Source organism: Tenrec ecaudatus, chromosome 8 (genome assembly GCF_050624435.1).
Source record: "Tenrec ecaudatus isolate mTenEca1 chromosome 8, mTenEca1.hap1, whole genome shotgun sequence".
Classification (NCBI taxonomy): Eukaryota; Metazoa; Chordata; class Mammalia; order Afrosoricida; family Tenrecidae; genus Tenrec; species Tenrec ecaudatus.
Genome location: NC_134537.1, coordinates 85,251,809 through 85,274,159, shown reverse-complemented (window position 1 = coordinate 85,274,159; position 22,351 = coordinate 85,251,809). Strand labels below are relative to the sequence as shown.

General features: G+C 40.2%; 1 protein-coding gene across 1 annotated transcript in view; it reads left to right on the top strand.

Annotated features, from left to right (window-relative positions):
* The first annotated feature begins 243 nt into the window (after positions 1-243).
* Positions 244-22,351, top strand: part of PPP2R2A (protein phosphatase 2 regulatory subunit Balpha) — an 86,537-nt gene continuing 64,429 nt past the window's right edge. The window contains exons 1-2 of the mRNA XM_075556486.1: positions 244-566; positions 2,413-2,487. Of these exons, the coding sequence (XP_075412601.1) occupies positions 560-566; positions 2,413-2,487 (82 nt within the window). The 5' untranslated portion in view covers positions 244-559. The remainder of the gene's footprint in view (positions 567-2,412; positions 2,488-22,351) is intronic.

Genomic DNA, 22,351 nt, shown 5'->3' with positions numbered 1-22,351 from the left:
AAGCCCAGCAATCGGACCAGCCGCGAAGCGCGGGTCTCAGCGGGAGTCGGGCGCCCGGCGGGCGGGGCGGGGCGCGGGCTTGGAAGGAAGCGGGCGTGGCCAAGAGCCGGCCCGGGCGCTCTCCGCTCCTCCCCTTCCCTTCCCTGCCCTCCCCCACGCCCTAGCCTTGCCCCGCCCCGCTCCGCCCCGCCCCTCCGGCCCAGCCGGGAGGCTCCGCCCCTCCAGTGACATCACTGGCCAGGCCAGCCGGCGCCATTTTGAAAGTGGAGTCGCCTGTCCCTGCCGCCGCCGCCGCCGCCGCCGCCGCCGCTGCTGTCGTAGCTGCCGCCGTCGCTGCTGGAGAAAAAGCAAAAGCAGGGAAGCCCCAGAGTGAAATCCACCATCCTGCAGGCTGGTCTGCTCGCCCCTCTTTCCTTCTTCCCCGACCCCTGCCCCCTCCCCCACACAGGTGCCATCCGCCGCCATCCGCCCTCTCTACCCCCCCATCCCCAGGTGAGGGGGGTGAGTTCAGGAGCAGAGACCCCGAGGAACCCAGCAGGGTCACCATTTGCAGCGCAACATGGCAGGTAAAGGAGAAATCCTCCTCGGCCACTGACAAGGCACGGCTTCCTTCTCCCTCCATCACCCCCTAGCGACGGTCTCTGCCGCACAGAGAGCCACGGGGCGCCCCTCGGATTTCAGGGAATCGGCGGGGTGGGGTGCGGGTGGGGGTGGGGAGGGTTCCGGGGAGGGTCGTGGTCGCTGTGAGACTAAAATGGCTTTTAAAATAAGGGCTGGAACCTTTACGTGGGTGGGGGTGGGGTGCGTGTCGGCAAGGCGTGGGTGGGGCGGGGTGGGGGCGAGTGCAGATTTGTCTTGACTGCTGTGGAGCCTGGAGTTCCCCCTCCTCCCCCCCCCCCGCCTCTTTTTTTTTTTTTGCACATTTTCCATCATTTAATTCCTATATTTCTTCTTGCAAGGCTCTTTGGGTGCATGTACAAATACGTTTTTGCAAAGGGACGGAAGAGTGCTTTTCAAGTTACTATACAATAAGGCATATCTATATACACACATACACAGATACATTTCCTACTGTGGGTAGGTATATTTTGGAGACGAAAAGTCTGAATTGGGGGCTTTGAACCCTCAGAACTACTCTAGGTAGTTCTGTTTCTTTTCTTAGACGTTCAGACCAAAAAGTGCCAGGCCATTTAATACTGCAAGTTTCATGGAAAAAAAAGTAATTTAAACTTTGTGTTCTGGACCTTAGCTTTTGTGCAGATGGTCTTTTCCCCAAATGGGTTTTCATACAAATAGTTGTGGAGTTCAGGGACATAAATAGCAAAGGAGAGCGATTTAAGCACAAGCTTGGGGGAGAATGGAGGATGTGCAGGAAAAACCAGGTTGGACTATTGATTTAGCATGGGATGGGAACGAAGGAAGAAACGGGTAATTGCTTTGAGGACTATTTTTGTACATTTTTTGTTAGGTGCCCTCCTTCATGTGGCAGACTCACTTGTAGATCCGGAATGAGTTTCCTGACAGTTGATTTCAGGTCATTTTCAACGATTTTCTTCTCTGGGCCTGAGTGTGAAATGGAACCATCGAGAGACTTAAGATCAATTTTGCCCTGTTTTTCCAACATATAAGTAGATTGGACTTTTAAAACAAACATTGGGTTGACTTATAGTTTGCTCTTAACAAGGTGCTCTTTGGCCTGGTTGGATCATAAAGTGAAATCAAAGTTGTTTTGCACAGGTGACAAATTAGCAGGCTTGTTTTTTGCAAAGTCTTGGATTCTGAAGGAAAAGATTCAGGGAGGCAAAACACGCTTCCGTGCACCATTCTGTTTCTTTTCCTGTCAGGAGCCAATGATGCAAAGCAATGGGCGGTGTGTTTTGTTTGGTGTGTATGTGCTGTGGTGATAGGGGTCATATGAATCATTACTTTATCACTCGGGCAGTAATGTTCCTTAAGTTTTCTCTTCCACCTTTGTTTTATGGTAGTTTACCCTAATGAACTTTTCTGTGCGCTTTCTGTACATTTACAATACCGCTCTCCTCTGAGAGTTCCTCTTCTGGTACGCCTTGCTTGAACGGAAGGCTTTTACCCGGTTTTAGTGAATGTAAAAATGGAAGGAGGTTTTGAATAAATGTACACTTTAATGATTAGCTAAGTCTTTAAGTCTGCTTACCTGGAATATCATCTCCTTCTCGCCACCTCTCCCCTTTTTAAAAAAATGAAGCAGCTACTGGGGACTAATCTTTTTTCTAAATTAGTGCTGTGGAATGGTGGTTATATGTGTGGGTAGAATAGAGCTATCAGTATCAAGCCAACCCTGGATGCCATCTCACTGTTGACGGGAGTAAACATGAACAGAACTCAATTTTAATTGCTGTTTTTTGTGTATGTGTGTGTGTTGTTTTTTTCCAGGAGCTGGAGGAGGGAATGATATTCAGTGGTGTTTTTCTCAGGTGAAAGGAGCCGTAGATGATGATGTAGCAGAAGGTAAGAAAATGTTTAATAATGCAAAGCTTGATTCTTTGAAAAATCTTGGCTGCTGAGGGATTTTCATGAGGTGATGTCTGTAATAGTTTTAAAATACTTTGTGTTTATTTAAGAGACATGAATGGTTTTTAAACCTTACTTTAGTGGCAAATAGTTTTAATAACTCTTGCCCAAACCTGAAGTAAATGAAAGAAGCAATAGATAGGTAATGATATATATCAAACAAGCCACATGATTACGTTTGTTTTGTTTTTTTAATATATGAAGGACTTCGAGAAGTTTGTGGAAATTTTAAATTAGAAGATAATGGAAAATGTCCACAGACTTTTTTAAAGCCCCCTTGGGCGTTCCATATACAAGTTCGGTGGTGCACTTTCATGCTTATCCATTGTATGTCGTAAGTTAAAATTGGTGTTGTCAACAGTTCAGAAACACTATTGATGGCTTTTTCACTTGGCTTTTGGGAGTGTGGTGTTGATTGGCATGTTCTATGAATAATTGCTGGCTCAAACGATGTATTGTCTTGAAGGGATTAGTTTAGACAGATTTGAAAAATAATAAAAACACATAGCTTGTCTTCTGGGAACTTAAATCCTCGTGTAGTTTTAAGCTGGTTTTTAATGAGTTGAAGAACTTACGTTTCCCCCCCGCCCCCCTCCAAAAATTTCCCCATAATTAATGCACTTGAAAGCTTGTGAAAAGTTTTAGAGCTAAAGTTATGTGCTCATTTGATAGAGATCTCATGTGGTGGAGGTGGAGGCATTATTTCCCATTAAGTAGTTGCAGTATTTCATAGTTCACATGCCTAAATTTACAGTTTGCATTTTAGTAAAATTCAGTAGTGTCTTGAAATAGAGTAGTAGTTTTTCAACAAAACTTAATCAAATTAAAGCGCATGCTTTTTCTTAAAATTTTTTCTAGTGAAAATTTGTATCTTTACATAGAATTGTTCTCATATCAAGATCATTTTCTGAACTAGTCTCTAGAGGATCTTGTTTTTGTTGAGAGTTTTTCCTGGTGGAGACAGGATGATGGTTTTGTGTTGAGATAGATACATGCTTGTATTTTCTTGTGTAGATGTCATAAGTGTATCTTTTGAGAAGCCAGGAGAAAGCCAATGGCATGAATGGATACCAAGTAATACTTTACAGAGTGCTCGTCTTTTTTCTATCAGATACTCCTCAGGTTTTAGAAGATCAGTCAAAGAAAGGTCTTAAAGAAGTTTAGGTAGGGACTCACCATCATACTCAAGTGTGAGTCAAGGTTTTCTAGTGAAGCCTGTGGTGTTTGACTTGTTTAGAGAACTAAATCCTAAATTCAAGGGAGGGGTCACATGTGGCTCATTTTGTAACTCCAGTACCTGTTGAATTGTAGGCACTCAACTTGGATCAATGGTTCCGTGCTATTGTGTAACACCAAGTTTTGAAAGTGCTGTAATAGACGTAGTGCAATAGACCTTTGAAACCATTTCTCAAAGGTCTGTTGGGGGTGCCTCCTCAGTGCTGAGAACTGGGGTTGAGGTGTCTGAGAAACTGCTCCCTTCGCTAGCTCGTAGTTTAATTGTTAGGCACTAGGCAAAAAGTCCGTGGATTTACTTCATCAGAAGAGATGCATGCTCTGAGTTTACCTGATTGAACCAAATGGCAGTTTGGGGCTTAAAAAATTTCATGGAAAAATGGAATAGAAAGATATGGCATTTTTCCACGAACTTTTTATAGCGCCTTCATAAACACGTGGTTTAGTTATAGTTCTCATCTAATATTTTTTTAGCTATATTTTGCTAGTGAGTCATATTTTTTGAGTGTGTACCTATTTTAGCGTACAATGTATTTTTAACATCTTAAAAATGCTCAGGCTTGATATGTGTATTTCAAACATACAGGACTTCTTGTACCTGTGTCTGCAAGTGTTATTAAGGATAGAGCAGCATCTAATTTATAAATTAGGCTGTTTCAATTTTAGTATTTTAAGTGTACCGTGGTACACATGCCATAATCTAATGCTTTTATATTGCTGTGGGATGATTTGTTTTAAGAAACAGAGTAAGATTATTAATATATTGCCAGCCCGTGGTTTAGACTATAATCTAAACGTGATATCTAGCTCTATCTTTGGTGTAGTCTGCTTATTTTCTCTTAAGGCCAGATCTCGATCTTGTACCTGTGAAAAGCTCCAGAGTGCTTTTCTCATCTCATGGACAGTCACAGTTTCTACTCGTATAAAATTCTTTAATCTTTCCATACCCACTTCACCTTAGTTCAGGTTCTCGCTGTCTCACGTCTGGTGGCAGAAGCTTCCTAAATCATCTCCTGCTGCTTGCCCTGCCTGTGCTTTGTTGCTTGGTTCATCTTGATTGTGGTCCTCGTCTGGTCGCTTTTTTGGGTAATCTTCAGTGGATCACTGTATCCACTGGATTATGAATGAGGTCAGACATTTGATACCAGCATGTCAGCCTTGCGCCAGTTGAGCCCCTTGCTCTTCTTAGACTTATATTTTAGTGTGGCTTCACGATCCAGCGAACTGGAAGCAGTTCTTCAAACAGCTCTGCATGTTTTCACTCCTGAACTTTAGTTTTGCTGCTCTCCGTCTTAGATTGCTAGGCCCTCTTTATATAGGTCTCTTAACCAAACCTTACTCTTCCTCCAATTCACCCTGAAACTTGGCTACTTCTTTCTGTTTCTTTCCAACTTTTTTTTTCTTTTCCTGAAACCTCAAGTCATGTCTGTCATCCTTTCACTTTTTGGGAAATGTTAGTTTTTTAACCTCTTAACACTTTGTATCATTAGTACCTAAAATCTTTTACATTACACGGTAAATATATGCACGACTAGTTTATCTTCCATCGTGTATATATAGGGCATCCTGTATAAACTGCTAAGGAGCCCTGGTGTGAACTGTGGGCTTAGCATTGTCAGTTCAAGCTCACCAGCTGCTCCATGGGTGAGAGCGGGGGCTAGCTTATCCTGTAAAAGGTGTGGATGGTCTCGGAAACCCTGTGTAGGATCACTATGAGTCAGAATTGACTTGATGGCAGTGGTTTTTGTTTGTATTTTTTAAAATAAAGCTTTACAAAATAATATTTGAAGGTATGTAAATACTACTGTTACTATTGGACTTTGAGGAGACAGGGGAGTTAAAGAAGAAGGCATTTATGGCCATCTTGTGCTTACCAGGATTTATAACTAGATTGATGATACACAACTATTACAGAAACTCATTGGGAGACCTTGGACTTTTCTCTTGTTATAACACCAACTAATATGTCAGGTGGCTAAGTTCTCTGTGTTCTTACATGTGTTGAGGTAAAAAGTACTGGGTGAAGTGCTTGTTGCTGCTGCTGCTTAGACTCTTACTACTTTGCTGCTTATCTTATTACTTTGCAAAGAAAGATGTCTCAGAGGGAAATAGTTCAGCTTTTTTTTTTTTAATCATTTTATTGGGGGCTCGTAAGTTCAGCATTATTACTACTGGCAAATAAGTTGTTTAATTTAGATCAAGAACCTTAACTTAAATCTTTACTGAATTTTGTTATATTAAAGCTTCAGAATTTTACATTAAATTATTAGACAGAATTTGATATTTGACTAGATAATCATGTTGTCTTGTAGCCTTTGTGGGTCCTTCTTGAATCTTTTTTTTTATTTAGTCATTAGGACTCATTTTTAATAAATCTTTTTATTGGGAGGATCTTTACAACATCTAATAGGGTACAAATGAGCCCTGCTGGTGCAGTAGGTTAAGGGTTGGGCACATGTGGGGTTGGCAGTTCAAACCCACCATTTATTCATGAGAGAAAAACAAGGTTGTCTGTTCCAGAAAAGATTTACAATCTTAAAAACCCTATGTAGGGTCACTGTTTGGAATCCACCAGGTAGCAATAGACTTGTTTATTGGGATTTTTAGGGTGCAAGAGCCCTGGTGGCACTGTGAGGTAAGCATTGAGCTATTAACTACAAAAACGTCCACTCACACCTGCCAACCACTGCAAGAGAGATTCTGGAGTTGGTGTGCTGCCATAGAGGTTTGCAGTCTTGAAAATTTTGAGTGGTAGCTCTCTGTCCAAAGGGGTTGAGTCTCTGAGTAAAACTGAGACAGTGGCAGTAGGTGGGTATATTAAGGTACATACTCTAATCAGAGAATGTTATGTGATTTAATCTTGTCTAAGGAGCTCTGGAGGGGCCCTGGTGGTGTAGTGGGTTAACACATTGAGATGTTAAGCACAAAGCAGTTTTAACACACCAGTCACTTCACAGGAGAAAGATGAGATTTTGTGCTTCTGTAAAGATTTAAAGTCTCTGAAACAACACCCTATGAGTTGGAATTGACTTGATGGCAATGAGCATGAAGTTTTACGCTTGTTGGTGTCGTGGGTTGTGTGTTGAGCTGCTAACATAGTTTGAAAGCACTAGCAGCTCTGCCAGAGAAAGATGAGGCTTTCTACTCCTGTAAAGAGTTAGTCTTGGAAGCTCACAGGGGCAGTGTCCTGACAGGGTCGATGGGAGTTGGAATTGGAGTTTTGGAAGAAGTGTTTGAAGCAGTAAACACTATCCCTGGGTGGTGATGATAGGTGCCATTGACTTGGCTCCGACTTACAGTGGCCCCGTGTATGGACAAGAGAACAGAGCCCTCACTGGCTGCTGCTGCTGCGTCACTATTGTTGCAGCCACTCTGTCAATGCAGAATCCTGTCTAGGGTCATTTGGGCAGTGCCATGTGTTTCATAGAAGTGATAACATTTTCTCATACTCAGCTCTGAAACATTCCCTGTTACTGACAGCTTTCTGTTGAGAGCTAGATGAAAAGGCAGGCACAGGTGTAGATTGCTCTTTGTTGTTGTTTCAGCCCATTGTGATGCCATGTGTCTGGAGCAGGACTTCTCCAGGGGATTTTCAAGGTTGTGGCTTCAGAAACATTGCTGAGCCTGTCTGCAGAGGACGCTCTGCGTGGGTTCTGACAACCTTTCAACTTGTCAAGCGCTTGACGATTTGTACCACCGGTGTTGTACTGCTCAGTTTAAATCCTGCTAAATCACTACCTAAGGATCTTAGATAGGTTTAACATCTTCGTGCTTATTTCCCCCTGTAAAATGAGGAGTTAAAAATTAAAATGTATTTTATTATGCATTTTGATAGTACAGTGAGTTAGTGTGTGAGTGCTTAGAAACCCTTGCAGTAGGTTACATGCCTTTCAGGGTTTAACCATTATTGTTTGAAAGTTTGTAGCAAAGCAAGTTAGTAGTTACTGTTAGAGTGAGGAAGCGGGGTGGCTGGGGTTGTCTTTAAAGATCACTAAAGTCTTCCCAGCCAAAGTGAAAAAATGCTGTGTGCGCGTGTTTATACAAAGCCCTTGATTCCACTACTTAGAGCTCCAAAAACACTCAGAACTGTGGGTTAGAGACAAGTACTGAGGTGGTCATAGAACGATCAAGAAAAACTTTGACATAATTACTAGAAATGTCAGAATAGTGGTTACCTTTCATAAGTAGAAAGGAGTTGTGTTGGGAAGGGAGCTGGGGAGGCTCTTGGGGCAGTCACCTAAGTGGTGGCTTTACTTTGTAATGACAGATTGACCTGGCATTTTATTTTAGCCTGCTTTTCTCTATCTGGTAGAGTTTACAGTAAAATGATGGGTTTTTTGTTTTGTTTTAATCAAATACCATGAAGAGTTTAGAATGAGAAATGACAGTCCTACTTTATCCACTAGTCCCTCTCCCTAAGGCAATTACAGTCAACTCTTCTAACTCGATTCCCTGGTATTTAATTACATGTGTGAGTAAGATGATGGTCCTTTATCAGATCAAAGGATCCCTGGTGGCGCAGTGGATTGTGTGTTGGGTTGCTAATCACAAGGTCAGCAGTTCAAGGCCACTAGCCACTCTCGGAGAAAAATGAAGCTTTCTTGTTCCTATAGAGATTAACAGCCTTGAAAACCTATGGAGGCTACTCTGAGTTCAAACCCAGAGTAAATCTACTTTGTCCTGTAGGCTCACTGACTCTGAATTGACACAGTGGCTGCGATTTTGGTTTTGGTTTTTTCAAACCAAAACCAAGCCCATTTGCCATTGGGTCAATTCTGACATAGTCAAGGGCAGAGTGTAGGGCAGAGCAGGACTGCTTGTGCAAAGGGGCTCCGCGTTCACAGAAGCAGCTGCCGCGTCTTTCTCCCATGGAGTTGCCTCTAAGTTCCATTGAACTTCACCACTGCATCACCAGGGCTCCTTGAGGATTCTTCCATTGCTTGTGAATTTTAGACATTTCCAGTGTATTCCTTTCTACAGCAGATGAAGATTCCCCGCTGCTGTTACTGTCCCTAGCAGACCACAGCCAAAAATCTACCACTGAACCAGCAGTGCTTTCTACTGTTACTTATCAGACCACCTACCACTGCAGTCATTTCTCCATGTGCCATTCAGTGAAATTGATTACATTCTGTTTGTGCAACTGTTCCTGCCCAGCCCCATGGTGTTCCTCCCCATTGACATAAGCTCTCTGCTTCCTAAATTTCCGATTTTAGCATTCAAGTTGCTTTGTCAAGTTGATCCCAGATGGATAAATCTTAAGAGAATGCAATACTCAAGACTGATGATTTACTAGTGACCCTAAACTATTGCTTGGTGTAAAGAGGGTGGTCTGGCATTAGGTTTATAGACTGCCTGAGTAATAGTTGAGGGGTCATCCAGCCACAACGGCTTCAGAAAGTCTGGAATTGCTGAGAATTTGAAATTCTATTCTGCATTTCCCTTATCTCACTTTTTGATCAGGATTCTTTTATAGAATCTTTAATTTGAAAAAAATTCAGTAAGGTAACCTTGCAGTTCCTCTGGTTTCATCAATTTGCCTAGTGCATTTTCGCAAGACTTTATTATAGGAAATGTGAACATTTGCAGAGAGCTAGGTGGAATACTGTGGTTAAGGATTTTTGAAAGACATAATTCCTGACATCACATAAAATGAGTGACTTAAAAAACCAGCAATGACTTTTAATCCATGCCACGTGCTTGATATGCTACAATACAAATGAAATTAAAGGTCATTTGTGTTCTGTGTTAGAGGAGTATGCATATTACATTTAGGTGCCTAGGGTAAGTAAGCCCCTGTTATTTATTTTGCAGGTTTCATTATATTGGCACATAGCTACTTTCCAGTCCAGTACTTAAGTCCTAAAAGTTTCCTTGCTTCCTAAAGATAATCAGATGCAAATTTAAGGCAAGTCTAATTTGGTGTCTTTTAAAACCAGTAAAAGGGAGTAAGATACCTCCAGTAGAGATATTAATATTCGTTGGCGACTAGCATTACTCCTGATGATAAAGTCTAGTGGCTGTCACAGTACACTTAAAACATGACTGACAGAATCTACATTGAACAATATCTGTTTTATTTTAAGATGTGTATGTATATAATTTAAAGATAATATCTTATTCTTTAAATGAAAGTTGAGAGCAAATGACGATTGAAGTGTATTAGTTAAGGTTACATATAGGTTACTAAAATTAATAGGTTACTACTATCCTTTGATAGTGAAACATTTTATTAAAAACCTGTCAAATTGTGGAATAAGCAGATAATTGTGGAATAAGCAGAATGAGAGGTTGTTTGAGCAAAACATTGATTACATCAGTGAAGTAAATTGCATATATTGTTACATTTGATCTTAGCCAAAAGACAAGAAGCGGTGTGTATATTCTGTATTATGTGTGTGCATTTGCCTTGCTCCGAAAGAACCCTCCTGGTGCTGTGGATTATGTGCTGGACTGCTGTCCGCAAGGTCAGCAGTTTGAACGGACCAATTGGTCCCTGGGAAGGGATTAGGCAGCCTGCTCCCATAAAAACTCAGCCTCAGAAACCCTGTGCAGCCGTTCTCTTCTGCAGGGACACCGTAATAGGAATTTCAGGCGGCTTCATGCTGGCTGGTAGATAAGTAAAGTGAAGGGTTGGATACAAGTACTTTAGTTAGTATCTGGACTTTTGACTAGATTTTCAATTTCCAAAGTTGATCAAATTATATTTAATTTCATCTCCTTTCTGTTAGGTAAGGATAGATGTTCTAAAGAATTAAACTCTCAAGAGTTGCTCCCTTAGAAGAAGGAAAGACAATTACAGGCCTAAATGTCTTTTTATGGGGCTCTGGTGGTACGCTGTGAGCTGCATGGTTGACTGCTCAAAATCACCAGCAGCTCTTCGGGAAAAAGACTGGGCTTTCCACTCCCATGAACCCTTAGAGTTTCAGAAACCCTCTAAGGGTAGCAGTGAGTCAGCATTGACTCGATGGTATGGAGAGAGAACTTGTTGATTTGACTTCATATATAATTAACTGAGTTTGATTATTGTAACTATATAGGCAGTATAAGGGGAAAGATCGCATGATTAATTATTAACATTTGTGTTTAAGGTGCTGGCACTTTATTAGGTACCTAACAAAACTGAAATCCGTGGCCAGTGTTGATATTCTCATATTATAGATGAGGAAACCAGGCTAGGAAAATGCAGTTTTCGTGGTAAAATTAGGTGCCTTGACTGATATTCGGGTCAGCTTATACTCAAATGTATACGGTAAGTAATTTATTAACATTGTAATCTTAGCAAGCAGTGAAACTTTTCATAAAAACTCTACTACCTTAATGTAGTTTTAGGAGACCTGATGGCATAGTAGATTATGACTTGGGTTGCTAACCACAAGGTCAAGTAGTTGAACCCACCAGCCATGCCTTTGGACAAAGATGAGGCTTTCTGTTGCAGATCTACAGTCTTAGAAATCCTAGCGCAGTGGTTCTCAACCTTCCTAATGCTGCTACCTTTTAATCCAGGTCCTTAGGTTATGGTGACCCCCCCCAACCATAAAAAATTATTTTCATTGCTACTTCATAACTAAAATATTTCTACTGTTATGAATTGTAATTATAAATATCTGATATGTAGGATGTATTTTCATTTTTACAAATTGAACATCATTAAAGCATAGTGATTAATCATAGTTAAATGTTGTGAAATATTGATTTCTAATGACAAATAAATGAAATTTTGTTTTGAAGCATGGTGTAGCATGGGTAACAGTTTTCACGCTGGGTACTCATGAGGGCGTTATCTGCATGTGGGCGGACCCGCCTGGAGACAATAGAGGTGTCTTGGTTCCTAAGACCATTGGAAAGATGTGTTTTCTGATGGTCTTAGGTGACCTGTGCAAGGGTTTTTCAACCTCTAAAGGGGTCATGATCCACAGGTTGAGGACCACTGTCCTAGAGAGCCTCTGCCCTACAGGGTCCCTATGAATCAGAATCAACTTGATTGCAGTGGATTTCCCTTGTAGTTTTGTTTCAAAAACAGTTGGGTTTGTTGGAATATGACTTCTTTATATCAGAGTTTATTTGTAGTGCCTAGTAGATTGTTGTTTTTTTTTAAGTAATTAAATCTAATTTTGAGAATTTTTTAATTGCCTAGGGGGGGGCTGAATAATTCTTTTTTTCTGAAAAGGAGGCGGTAGGCCAGATAAGTTTGGAAACCTATGCTGGAGATCAGTGGTTCTCAACCTTCCTAATGCCACCACCCTTTAATACAGTTCCTCGTGTTGTGGTGACACCCCCAACCATAATATTATTTTAGCTCCCTGCCCCCCCACCATAACATTTTTGTTGCTACTTCATAACTGTAATTTTGCTACTGTTAGATATCGGGCGACCCCTGTGAAAGGGTTGTTCGACTCCCAAACGGGTCTCGACCTACAGGTTGAGAACCGCTGCTGTAGATGAAGATGAACCTTCTGAAAAATTATGTGAAAGTGTACATATGTGCATTTTGATAGTAGAGAGCATCATGCTAGCCCTGTGAGCAGCCTACTTTCATAATTCTAAGACTTGCCCTTTTCACCGTGCTGGCTTTTACACCGTGGTGTAAAAGCAATGTGGGGCAATCTACTGGTGCCTTAGCATAAACTCAAGGCAGTGCCACCAACCAGCTCATTTTCATTCCCATGAAGGAGCGGGTTAAGAAATGCCAGTTTGACTTAAAGAATGCCTTTATGATAAAGTGGTAACAGTTACTCATTTAATATCACCTCTTGAATACATGTCTGTTAATCATTTGGCGTGAAAAAGGGAAGTACACCTGATGCGCTTCTGTTATTTACAAAAGTGCATTCGTTGTCTGAAGGAAAGGTATGTGTGCTTTTTTTTGTTTTGTTTTGAACAGAATTTGGTGCTTTTTCCATGGAACTGTTTTTACTTTGAAATTGAAAACAATGGTTATTCAGACTTAAACATTTGGCAGGTGTTTTCTTAAATGAACAGACTTATCGCTTTAATAAAAGCATTTTTTTGCCCGTGATAAAATTAACTTTTCATGCATTAAATTGGAATTTTGGAAACCTTGATGTCGGTGAATATGGTAGGTTTCAGTACTAGTGAATATTTTTAGGCTTCCCTTCATGATGTTAAGGAATGTGGTTTTGATGCTCTCTAATGAAATGTGTCAACATTTGGAAGGTCTGCATAACTTTGAATTAGTGTTTTCCAAAATCATGCTTTTTAACAGTACAAGATAGAGCACTGAATTGTAGTCTGGCATTGCTTAAGATTTCATATGCCTCTAGGAAATTTCCACTGTCATTTTTGATGTGATACCAAAGAATAATAGCCATAGTTACCTTAAAACACTCCTTTTTCTAACTACATTAGGTGAGGGGAGTTTACCTAACCAGCATAATTGACTATACCTAACCAGCATAATTTAAACCAGGCATTAAAGAGATTTGCAACAGTGTAATACCATACCATTCTCTTCACTAATTTTTTTGGTAAGATATATTAAGAAAACAAACTCACTGCCATTGAGGACTGGATAGAACTACCTGTCTGGGTTTCCAAGATTAATGGGAATAGAAAGCCTCGTCTCTCTTCCTTCAGGCAGCTGTTGATTTCAAATTACTGACCTTGTAGTTGGCAGCCTGATGCCTAACTTTGTACAATTTTTGCCCAATATGTAGGCCTTACTAATATTTTTAAGTTAATAAATATTTCAAAATTTAAAAACTTTGGAAGCTGCAGTTTTAAAGAATGTAACTGGATCCTGACAGCCAAGAATGTAGAGGTGTTGAGCCTTTTAAGGTCTCATCATTTTCATAATTTTGAAAAGAGTCCTATGAACCACCAGAGAAGTGTGGTCCGGAGTAGTGTGCTGTTGTCTACATGAATGCCTATAAAGCTGTTCTATAAAAATTGTTATTTTAGATACCAAATTAGATCTGCTTTAAGCTCTTTCATTGGATGCTTTTTGGAGAAGGAAGGAAGTCTTCAGGACTTTTAAGAATCTATTTTTTAAACTTCTTCCATACCAGAGATTAAATACAAGGAGGCTACAAAATGTGTGTGGGAAAATTCTACTCATTTAATTCATTTTTTCACAAACTTTGTATCCTCCTCATACCAGCAGTATATTTGTCAAAATACTTAAAATGTGCAAAAAGTCAGGCCAACAGGACTTCCTTTATTCTGGTCCAGCATCAATAACAGTAAGATTATGAACCTCCTCAGAACCTGTCCACTGCCATTTCTGAACTGGCTGTCTGGTCATAGAAGTGAATCTGATGACCTTGACATTGTGTTTTAGTTAGAGTGCAACATGTAGCAATTTGATAAGTTGTGTTTCTTAGGGAAAAAGGGCATAAAACTGGCATGAAAAGGTCCTATTTCCCAATTGTTTCAACTATTCAAAGGAGGTGAAGGGGGAACGGGCTTTTTTTTCCCTTTCTATAATCCTACCTTAAAGTGCAACATAATTCTATTTTTAAAATAGGTGTTGAATTTCTTATTCTAATAATAGTACCAACTCTTTTTTGCTCAAAGTTTGTGGTATTTCTCTGGTTATTTTTCTACACTCTCGTAAAAAAATTTTTACTCATGTTTTGGTGAAAATTTTTAGATACCAAAGTTAGATTCCTGTTGAACAAAAGTGATTGTTGATAGTATGGTCTCATAGAGGATTTATTAAAGGAGCACAGGTTTCATGGGTGATATTTATTTTATGAGCTAATCTGTTGTCTAGCTAAAGGGTGGCCTCTGGGGATGGTAATTGTTGAAAGAGTATCTCAATGCAGTTATCTCGGAATCCTCCCCCCTTAGCCGCCCCAGTAAATCTGGGTATTTTAAGAATCTGAGGTCTTTTCCACATTTTCCCCTGTTCGAGCAGGATGCATCTCTTGTTCTATGATCAGATCAAATGATAGTGGTAGCCAGGTAACATCTGGTTATTCTGGTCTCAGGGTAAATGATAGGAATTGAAACTGGACCAGACTCGAATATAAAAATTTTGGGTGATTCTTAACTAAACCAGAATGGGGAATAAATTAATATGGGTTGAAATCCTGGAATAGGATTGGGAAGTGGCTTAATGAGCCTTTTCAGGACCCAGATATGTGACTTTGGATTATTGCCAGGACTGAAGCAGGTGACACAAAGTGGTGAGCTGGCCACCATCTTTGAGCTAGGCACCATTGTTTTAGACTCAGCTGATCACAAGATTTGGTTGCTGTACACATGTACAACACTGCCCTTGTTATTGTTACTTGAGAGGGTGATCGTGTTTCTAGCAGGACTTCAATTCTTAATCTTTCCATTTGGGTCCATGACTTCCATACCAGTTTGAAGCCCTGGTAGATCATGTTTCACTTAATGTTGATTTTGGGTTGGTACCTCACCACCAACTTTAGCACTAATTGATTAATCTCTTGTTCCGATGCTACAGAAAATAAACTTATTCTAGAAAGAAACAGAAAATAAAGTAGAGTAATCTGTGTAGATTTTCTTTTTAATTGTGGTGAAAATATACACAAGCAGACAGATACCTACTCAATAATGTCTTCATATATAAGTGACATTGATTACATTCTTCAAGTTCTGAAAGGATCCTTGCTGCCCTATTACCATTAGTATAAATCCAGTACCTCCCAAACTTCCTTTTTCCCCTCTTTTATACATTGCTGGTAGCTACTACTAATCTTTGATTTCTGTATATTTTGCCTAGTTCAGATAGGTGAGATCTTACAACATCAGGGCTATATCATACGCTGCCTTCTGTGACTGACTTAATTCACTCAACATGTTTTCAAGGTTCATCCATTTTCTGGCATGTATCATGATTTTATTTCTCTTTATGACTAAGGAGTATTCCACTGTACCATATTTACCAAGTTGTGCATGTCCATTCATTTGTTGGTGAATATTTGGCTTGTCCCTCCTTTCGGCTATGTTGGGTAGTGCTTCTTTGACTTCTGGAGGTATACACAGAGGATTGGAATGGTTGTTAGTTCCGTGCTCTCCTTTTTTCACTTTTAACTACGCCATTGAACCTTCCTGCCAGCATTGATTGAGGGTTTTAGTTTCTCCAACCTTGCCACACTTGTTTGATCATTTTTGTGTTTTATAAACCATTGCCATTTTAATGGAGGTGTCACGAGTCCTGATGGCAGAGTGAGTTAGGTGTTGTGCTGTTAACCTGGTCCACCGTTTGAAGCCACCAGCTGCTCCTTGGGAGCAACATGAGGCTTTCTACTCCCTTTAAGATCTGCTGTCTTGGAAACCCATAGGGGAAGTCCTGTCCTTTGTGGTAGCCATGAGTCAGAATTGGCCTCGTGACAAGGGAGTCTGGACTTTGGTTTTTAAGCTTATCAACCATAGGCTAATTATAAATTGGAATGGCTTCATGGCAGTGGTTTTGGGGTTTTTTGAGTATGCCTGAAAGTCAACAGTTCAATCCCACCACTCCACAGGAGGAGAATGCCACACTACTGTAAGTATTCTCAGCCTTGAAACACTGTGGAGCTGACAGTGGGTTTTGCTAATGACTAATGATGTTCAACACCTTTTCTTTCATGTGCTTCTAGGCTATTAGAATATCCTCTGTGGTGAATTAATTGTCTATTTAAATCATTTGGGGCCCCCTCCCCAGCCTACAAATTTTATTGTGAATTGAGTTGCAGTTTATAGAGAGATTAGTTTTCCACTCAACAATGGATGCACTTTTTGTTTCACCTCCTTCATTGCAGTCTCCTCAATGTAACATCGCATATCCCTCCCTGCCTGTGTTTCCTGTTTCTACTCTTCATTTCCTAGCCCTAATAAACTTTGTCTTTGGATAAATGCCACCCTTTTGATCTTAAAGGGTTGATTATTCTAAAGTGTGTAAAGCTAGTTGCCTTATTTGTATCTTATAAGTTTCCACAAATGGGTGTTTTTTGAGTCTCGTACCTTACGGCTAGCCTTCCAGGATGCCTATTACTGTTACTTTGCAAAGTCTGCATGAGAAATCTGTCAGCCTCTTCTTGAACACCCCTTCTACTTATTTGTCGATTTCAGCTTCTCTATTCTCTTTATGCTCTCATACAGTTTTTTAAATAATTGGCATTTAATACATACCATATATACTCGAGTTTAAGCCGACCTGAATATCAGCCTAGGCTCCTGATTTTACCACAAAAACTGCATTAAAAATGTGATGAAAAACTCAGCTTATATCATTCTAAATTTCAATCACTTTAAGTAGAACAGACAGTTGCTACCACAATCATTTCCCAAACATTCTTTTTTCTACATGACATTCTCTCCCTTTTCCCCTCACCTCCACCACTGTACCCCACTTTCCCTGATCTACATTTTGCTGTAGCACCCATTTCTTCTGTGTTCCCGTCCATGACGTAAGGGTTAATTGTTCTTATCTTGATCGGCTCTTACACTGTCGTTACATCGTCTTCTGTTCTTTATGTGACTGTGGGTATTTCCTTTGCTCTGTTGTCTTACACGATCATTATGCCTTCACTGTCCGATTCTAGCAGGGCTTAAAGGAGAAAGATGGATGTTTTGAATCTTCACATGTAACTACTAGAGTTTGCTAATAAGATGTTTATAGTTCTTTCTTCATATCTGAAAACACTTGGTAAGCACTTTCTCTACTATAGAAAAGAAAAATTCTAACTTTTTATCTATAAGTAGATTTGTCTTCATTGTTTTCTTAGCTCAAAATTCGAAAGCTCTGCACCATTATTTTTTTAAGCCTAGGAACATTGTGGAATTCCTTTCCTCCATTATGAGAAAAAATAAGATACTAACCTCTATTTTCAAATCCTGAGCATTAAGGACCCAGCCAAAAGCAATCAAGTTTTAAAAGTTGCCATTTTTAAACTTTAAAATGTACACTGATATATTAAATTACAAAGCAGGAGGTCTTTATTTATCTTAGCACATTCCGCAGTGCCTGGCATACATAGCAGGCACTCTTTAAATACTGGATGATGAAGTGCATATGTGAAATTTATTCAGATATTAAAGTACCTGAGAAAGCATAGCTTTGAAGGAATAAAGTTTTCATTCCAGAAGTAAATTTTTGTGAATGAAAAAATTTGGCAATTGGACATCCCCTCACAGAAGGGTCACAAGGAAGGGAAGAGCCAGCTAGGGAGCAGTATAGCACTGATGAAACACAACGTTCCTCTAGTTCTTTAACATCTCCGCTCCCCTCCCCCCTCCCCCACTATGACCCCGGTTCTACTATACACATCCAGCTGGACCGGAGCATGTACACTGGTACAGATAAGAGTTCTCAACACGCAGAATCCAGGAAACATAAACCCCTCGGGAACAAATAATGGGATTAGTGATGCCATGAGGGTAGGGGGGAAGAAAGGGGAAACCGATTGCAATGATTGACAATACCCACCCACCCCAAGAGACAAACAACAGAAACATGGGTGAAGGGAGGCAACGGACAGTGTAAGATATGAAAATAATAAATTATTTATCAAGGGGTTATGAGGGGTAGGGGAAAGAGGTGATAACCAAGGACTCAAGTAGGGAAAATGTTTTGAACATGATCATGGCAACATGTACAAATGTGTTTGACACAATTGATGTTTGGATTGTTATAAAAGCTTTAAGAGCTCCCAATAAAATTGTTTTTTTAATGAGGAAAATAAATAATTTAGTTGTCATAAACAAAATAGGAGTCACCATAAAAATATTTGAAGGTAAATACATGTACAAAGTAGAATATATGATTGTACCTACTTAATAATTACAGGACCTTCGAGAGTGTATTTTTCTATTGGGAATATCACCTGCTCCTAAAACTCAGAACTAGGGAGAAATGGTTTTCTTTAGAGGAGCCTTCATAGTAGTGTAGTGGTAATGCACTGGACTGCTTAGCTGCAGGGTCAGCAGTTTGAAACCACTAGTTGTTCCTGGAGAGAACAATGAGGTGTTCTATTCCCATAACGAATTACAGCTTTTGAGGCTCGTGTGGTCAGTTCTACGCTGTCCTGTGGGGCACTATGCTTCAGAATCAACTTGATGGCAATTAATTTTTGGTTTGTGTTTCATCAAAAACACTCATTCCCTGATTGTAGTAATAGCGCTATTTATACATTTAAAACCATGCTGATCTGTACCCAGTCACTATATTGAAAAGAAGTAGTCTATAATCACCATTTCAGGAGGTAACATGAACAAGTACCAGTAGTACTAAAGGAAAAGGTTCAAGCTACAACTAGCATTAGCCATAAAGAAGGCTCCAGGAATGGATGGAATACCAATTGGTATGTCTCGGCAAGCCGGAGAACTGGAAGCACTCACTCGAGTATGCCAGGAAATTTGGAAGACAGTTACTTGGCCAGCTGACTGGAAGAGATTCATATTTGTGCCCATTCCAAAGAGGTGGCCCCAGAGAATACTCAAATTATAGAAGACTATCATTAATAACACATGCAAGTAGAAGTTTGCTGAAGATCATCCAACAACAGTTGGAGCATTGCATTGACCTGGAGCTGCCAAAAATTTAGGCTGATTGAGAAGAGGAACAAGGGATATCGTTGCTAATGCCATTTGGATCTTGTCTGAAAACAAAAACTACCAGAAAGGTTAACGTGTGTTTTATTGATTGTGCCAAGGCATTCAGTGTGTGGCTCATAACAAACTGGATAACTGTAAGGATGGGCACCCTAGAATACTGGATGTGCTCATGAAGAACTTGCAAAGAGCTCCAAAGGCAGTTATGCTAACAAAACAAGTTAGTAAAATGGCTTAAAATTAGGGAAGGTGTGTGTGTCAAGGTTGTATCTTCTCACTATACGTAATCTGTATGCTGAGCAAATCAGAGAAGCTATATTGTTTACAGAAGAATGTGACATCAGGATTGGAGGAAGCCTTACTAACCTGTGAAATTGCTGAAAGTGATGAGGACTTGAAGCATTTGCAGATGGAGGAAGATGAAGGATTGCAACCTTCAGTATAGATTACAGTTCAGTACGAAGATGACCAAAATCCTCACAACTGGACCAAAAGATATGATAAATGGAGAAAAGATTGGAGTCCAGGATTTCATCTTGCTTGGATCCCATAGTCAATGCTCATGGAAGCAACTGTCAAGAGATCAAAGGAAGCATTCATTGCATTGGGTAAATCTGCTGCACAAGACCCCTTTAGAATATTGTAAAGCAAGGTGACTTTTAGGACTAAGGTGCTCCTGACCCAAGCAAGCCATTGCATTTTCAGTCACCTCATATGCATTTGATTTGTGGCACTGGAAAAGAATGTTTTAAGTGCCATGGACTGCCAAAAGGACAAATGATGTATATCAGAAGAAGATAAGAGTGCAAGACCAGAGGCAAGGTTGAGAAAACTTTGTCTTACATACTTTGGACATATTGTCAGAAACGACCAGTCCCTGGAGAAGGATATCTCATTTGGTGGCGGGGCAGTGGAAAAAAGGGGATGAAGTGACACGGTGGCTGCAATAGTGGGCGTGGGAACACTTGTGAGGATGATTCTGTTGTGCGTAGTGCCACTGTGGGTCCACCTACTTGGTGGCACCTAACAACAACAGTACCCGCTGCCTACCTCGCAGCTCGGTTAAAAAATCATTCTCCACTTGCTCACTGGTAGCCACAGGTGTTCTGTGTGTTCCATAGAGTCATTGAACTGTTTACGTTCTAGCCCAGATTTGTCCATGGCCTTGACAGCTCTATATACACCAACTCATTCCCAGCCTTGAAGAGATGCACACTCAATGTCAATCAACTTTTTAACTTTTAAATATCCTTACTATTTTAAACCATCAAGTTCATTTATTTTTTTGCTTGCTTAATTATTGTATGTTATTTCCTCTAATTTGTAATTTTATGTATAAGGATTTAGCCCTGTTTGGCTTTCTCTACCACTTAATTTCAGGTATTATAAGAGTACTTGGCCCTTAGTGGACATTTCTTCTGTTGTTTATTGAATAGATAGATAAATTGTGCAAGATGAATAAATGAAATATATGAAACTTCCTTTTAAAAAAATTTTACCAAGTGCACATTGTACTCATTTTAAGAACTAGGAAATATAATAACTAAAGAAGAACTTATGGCACTTAATATCATTCCCAGTTTTGTCAATCAGTGAAATGAGGCCCAACAGACTAGTGTACTTTTTTAAGGTGGTAATTAATGTGTTGTGAAAGATGCATATACAGCATTTCAAAAAATGACAAGTTTCTGTCATGTAACCCAGTAGAAAGTGGTTTGGAGTGGATAAGCTACTTTAAGATGATCCAGGATCCCAGGTTTTCAATCTTGGTAACTCTTCCATGGTTTATTGCCTGTTTACATGGGCCAGATACAGCTCACATATTTTTTCCAGTTTGTAGGGTTGGTGGAGAGGCAAGGAAGGACAAAGGGGGAAAAATCAAGTAACTTTTTTAAAGGATGTGACTTGGAAATTTTACACTCATGTCTCATTGTTCCAGGTTTGGTCGTTTGGTCATTTGGCTGTAGAAGAAACGAGATGTAGTCTCTAATTTCCTTTTGAGATGTGCATTATTACTTGGGAGGGTGGGGTAGGTGCCAAGTTTAAGTGAAAATGGCCACTGCAGAGACAATTAGTCTCTTCCTACATGTAGTAATTCTTAGAATTTTGATTTGGGACTGTTGATTCCTAAATTCAGTCTTCTGTCCTTTGTACCTACCTCTGCTGTCCCTAACATTAGATATTAGGAAATTACAAAGTGAAACAGTGTTCAGATACATGTTGGATAATGCCGACCTGGAATAGCTTCTGGAGCAGTAAGGTAGAGCAGTAACAATGAAAATTCTCATCGTTGTTTTATGTGGGTTGTAGTCGATAGGGGAGAACATGCGACCTACATCTTCAAGTTATGAGCTCCCCTCCTTCAGATTGTGTGTGCCGAAGCCTGGCCAGGAAAGGGAGCTTAACCCAGCTCAGGATGGTGTGGAGCAACGTGTTAGCATCCATCTTGGGTTTCATACGGGCAGGATAAGAATGGTGTTTAGCAGTCATTTTGTTATAGGTATGTGGTAGTTACATAATCTTCTGTCACCTTGAGGGGATATTAAGAGTGAAGGGGTGGGGGGTTGTCAATTAGGTTTCAGCTTGATGACCTCATTTGGAGGTGCAAGGGAGATAAATAACTCACTGGAGGCTGGGGCCAAGGCTGATGGCAGCCAGAGCCCTGGAGATGTGTCTACTGCCATTGGACCCACATGACTTTCTACCCACTGGCCTGTGATCTTCCTCCATTCTACATCATTGCCTGTGCTGCATGAGTCTAAAGAGAAGTACATGGGCTACTATCCGACTTAGGCGAAAATAACCGAACTTAAATGGACATGATAGAGACTGGGCTGAGGTGTTTTATTTATGTATAATTACTTCTTGATATAAAGCTCTCTCTTACACATATATGAGTGTCTCAGAATTTGTTTCTCTAGTCAACCCAGACTAACACAAGGTAAACTGAGGATTTTAGGACTAGATAGAATATAAAACAAAGTCAGATAGATGAATACTAGATTTGCTCAATGAAATATGAAGACCTCTCGTCCTGGGAAGG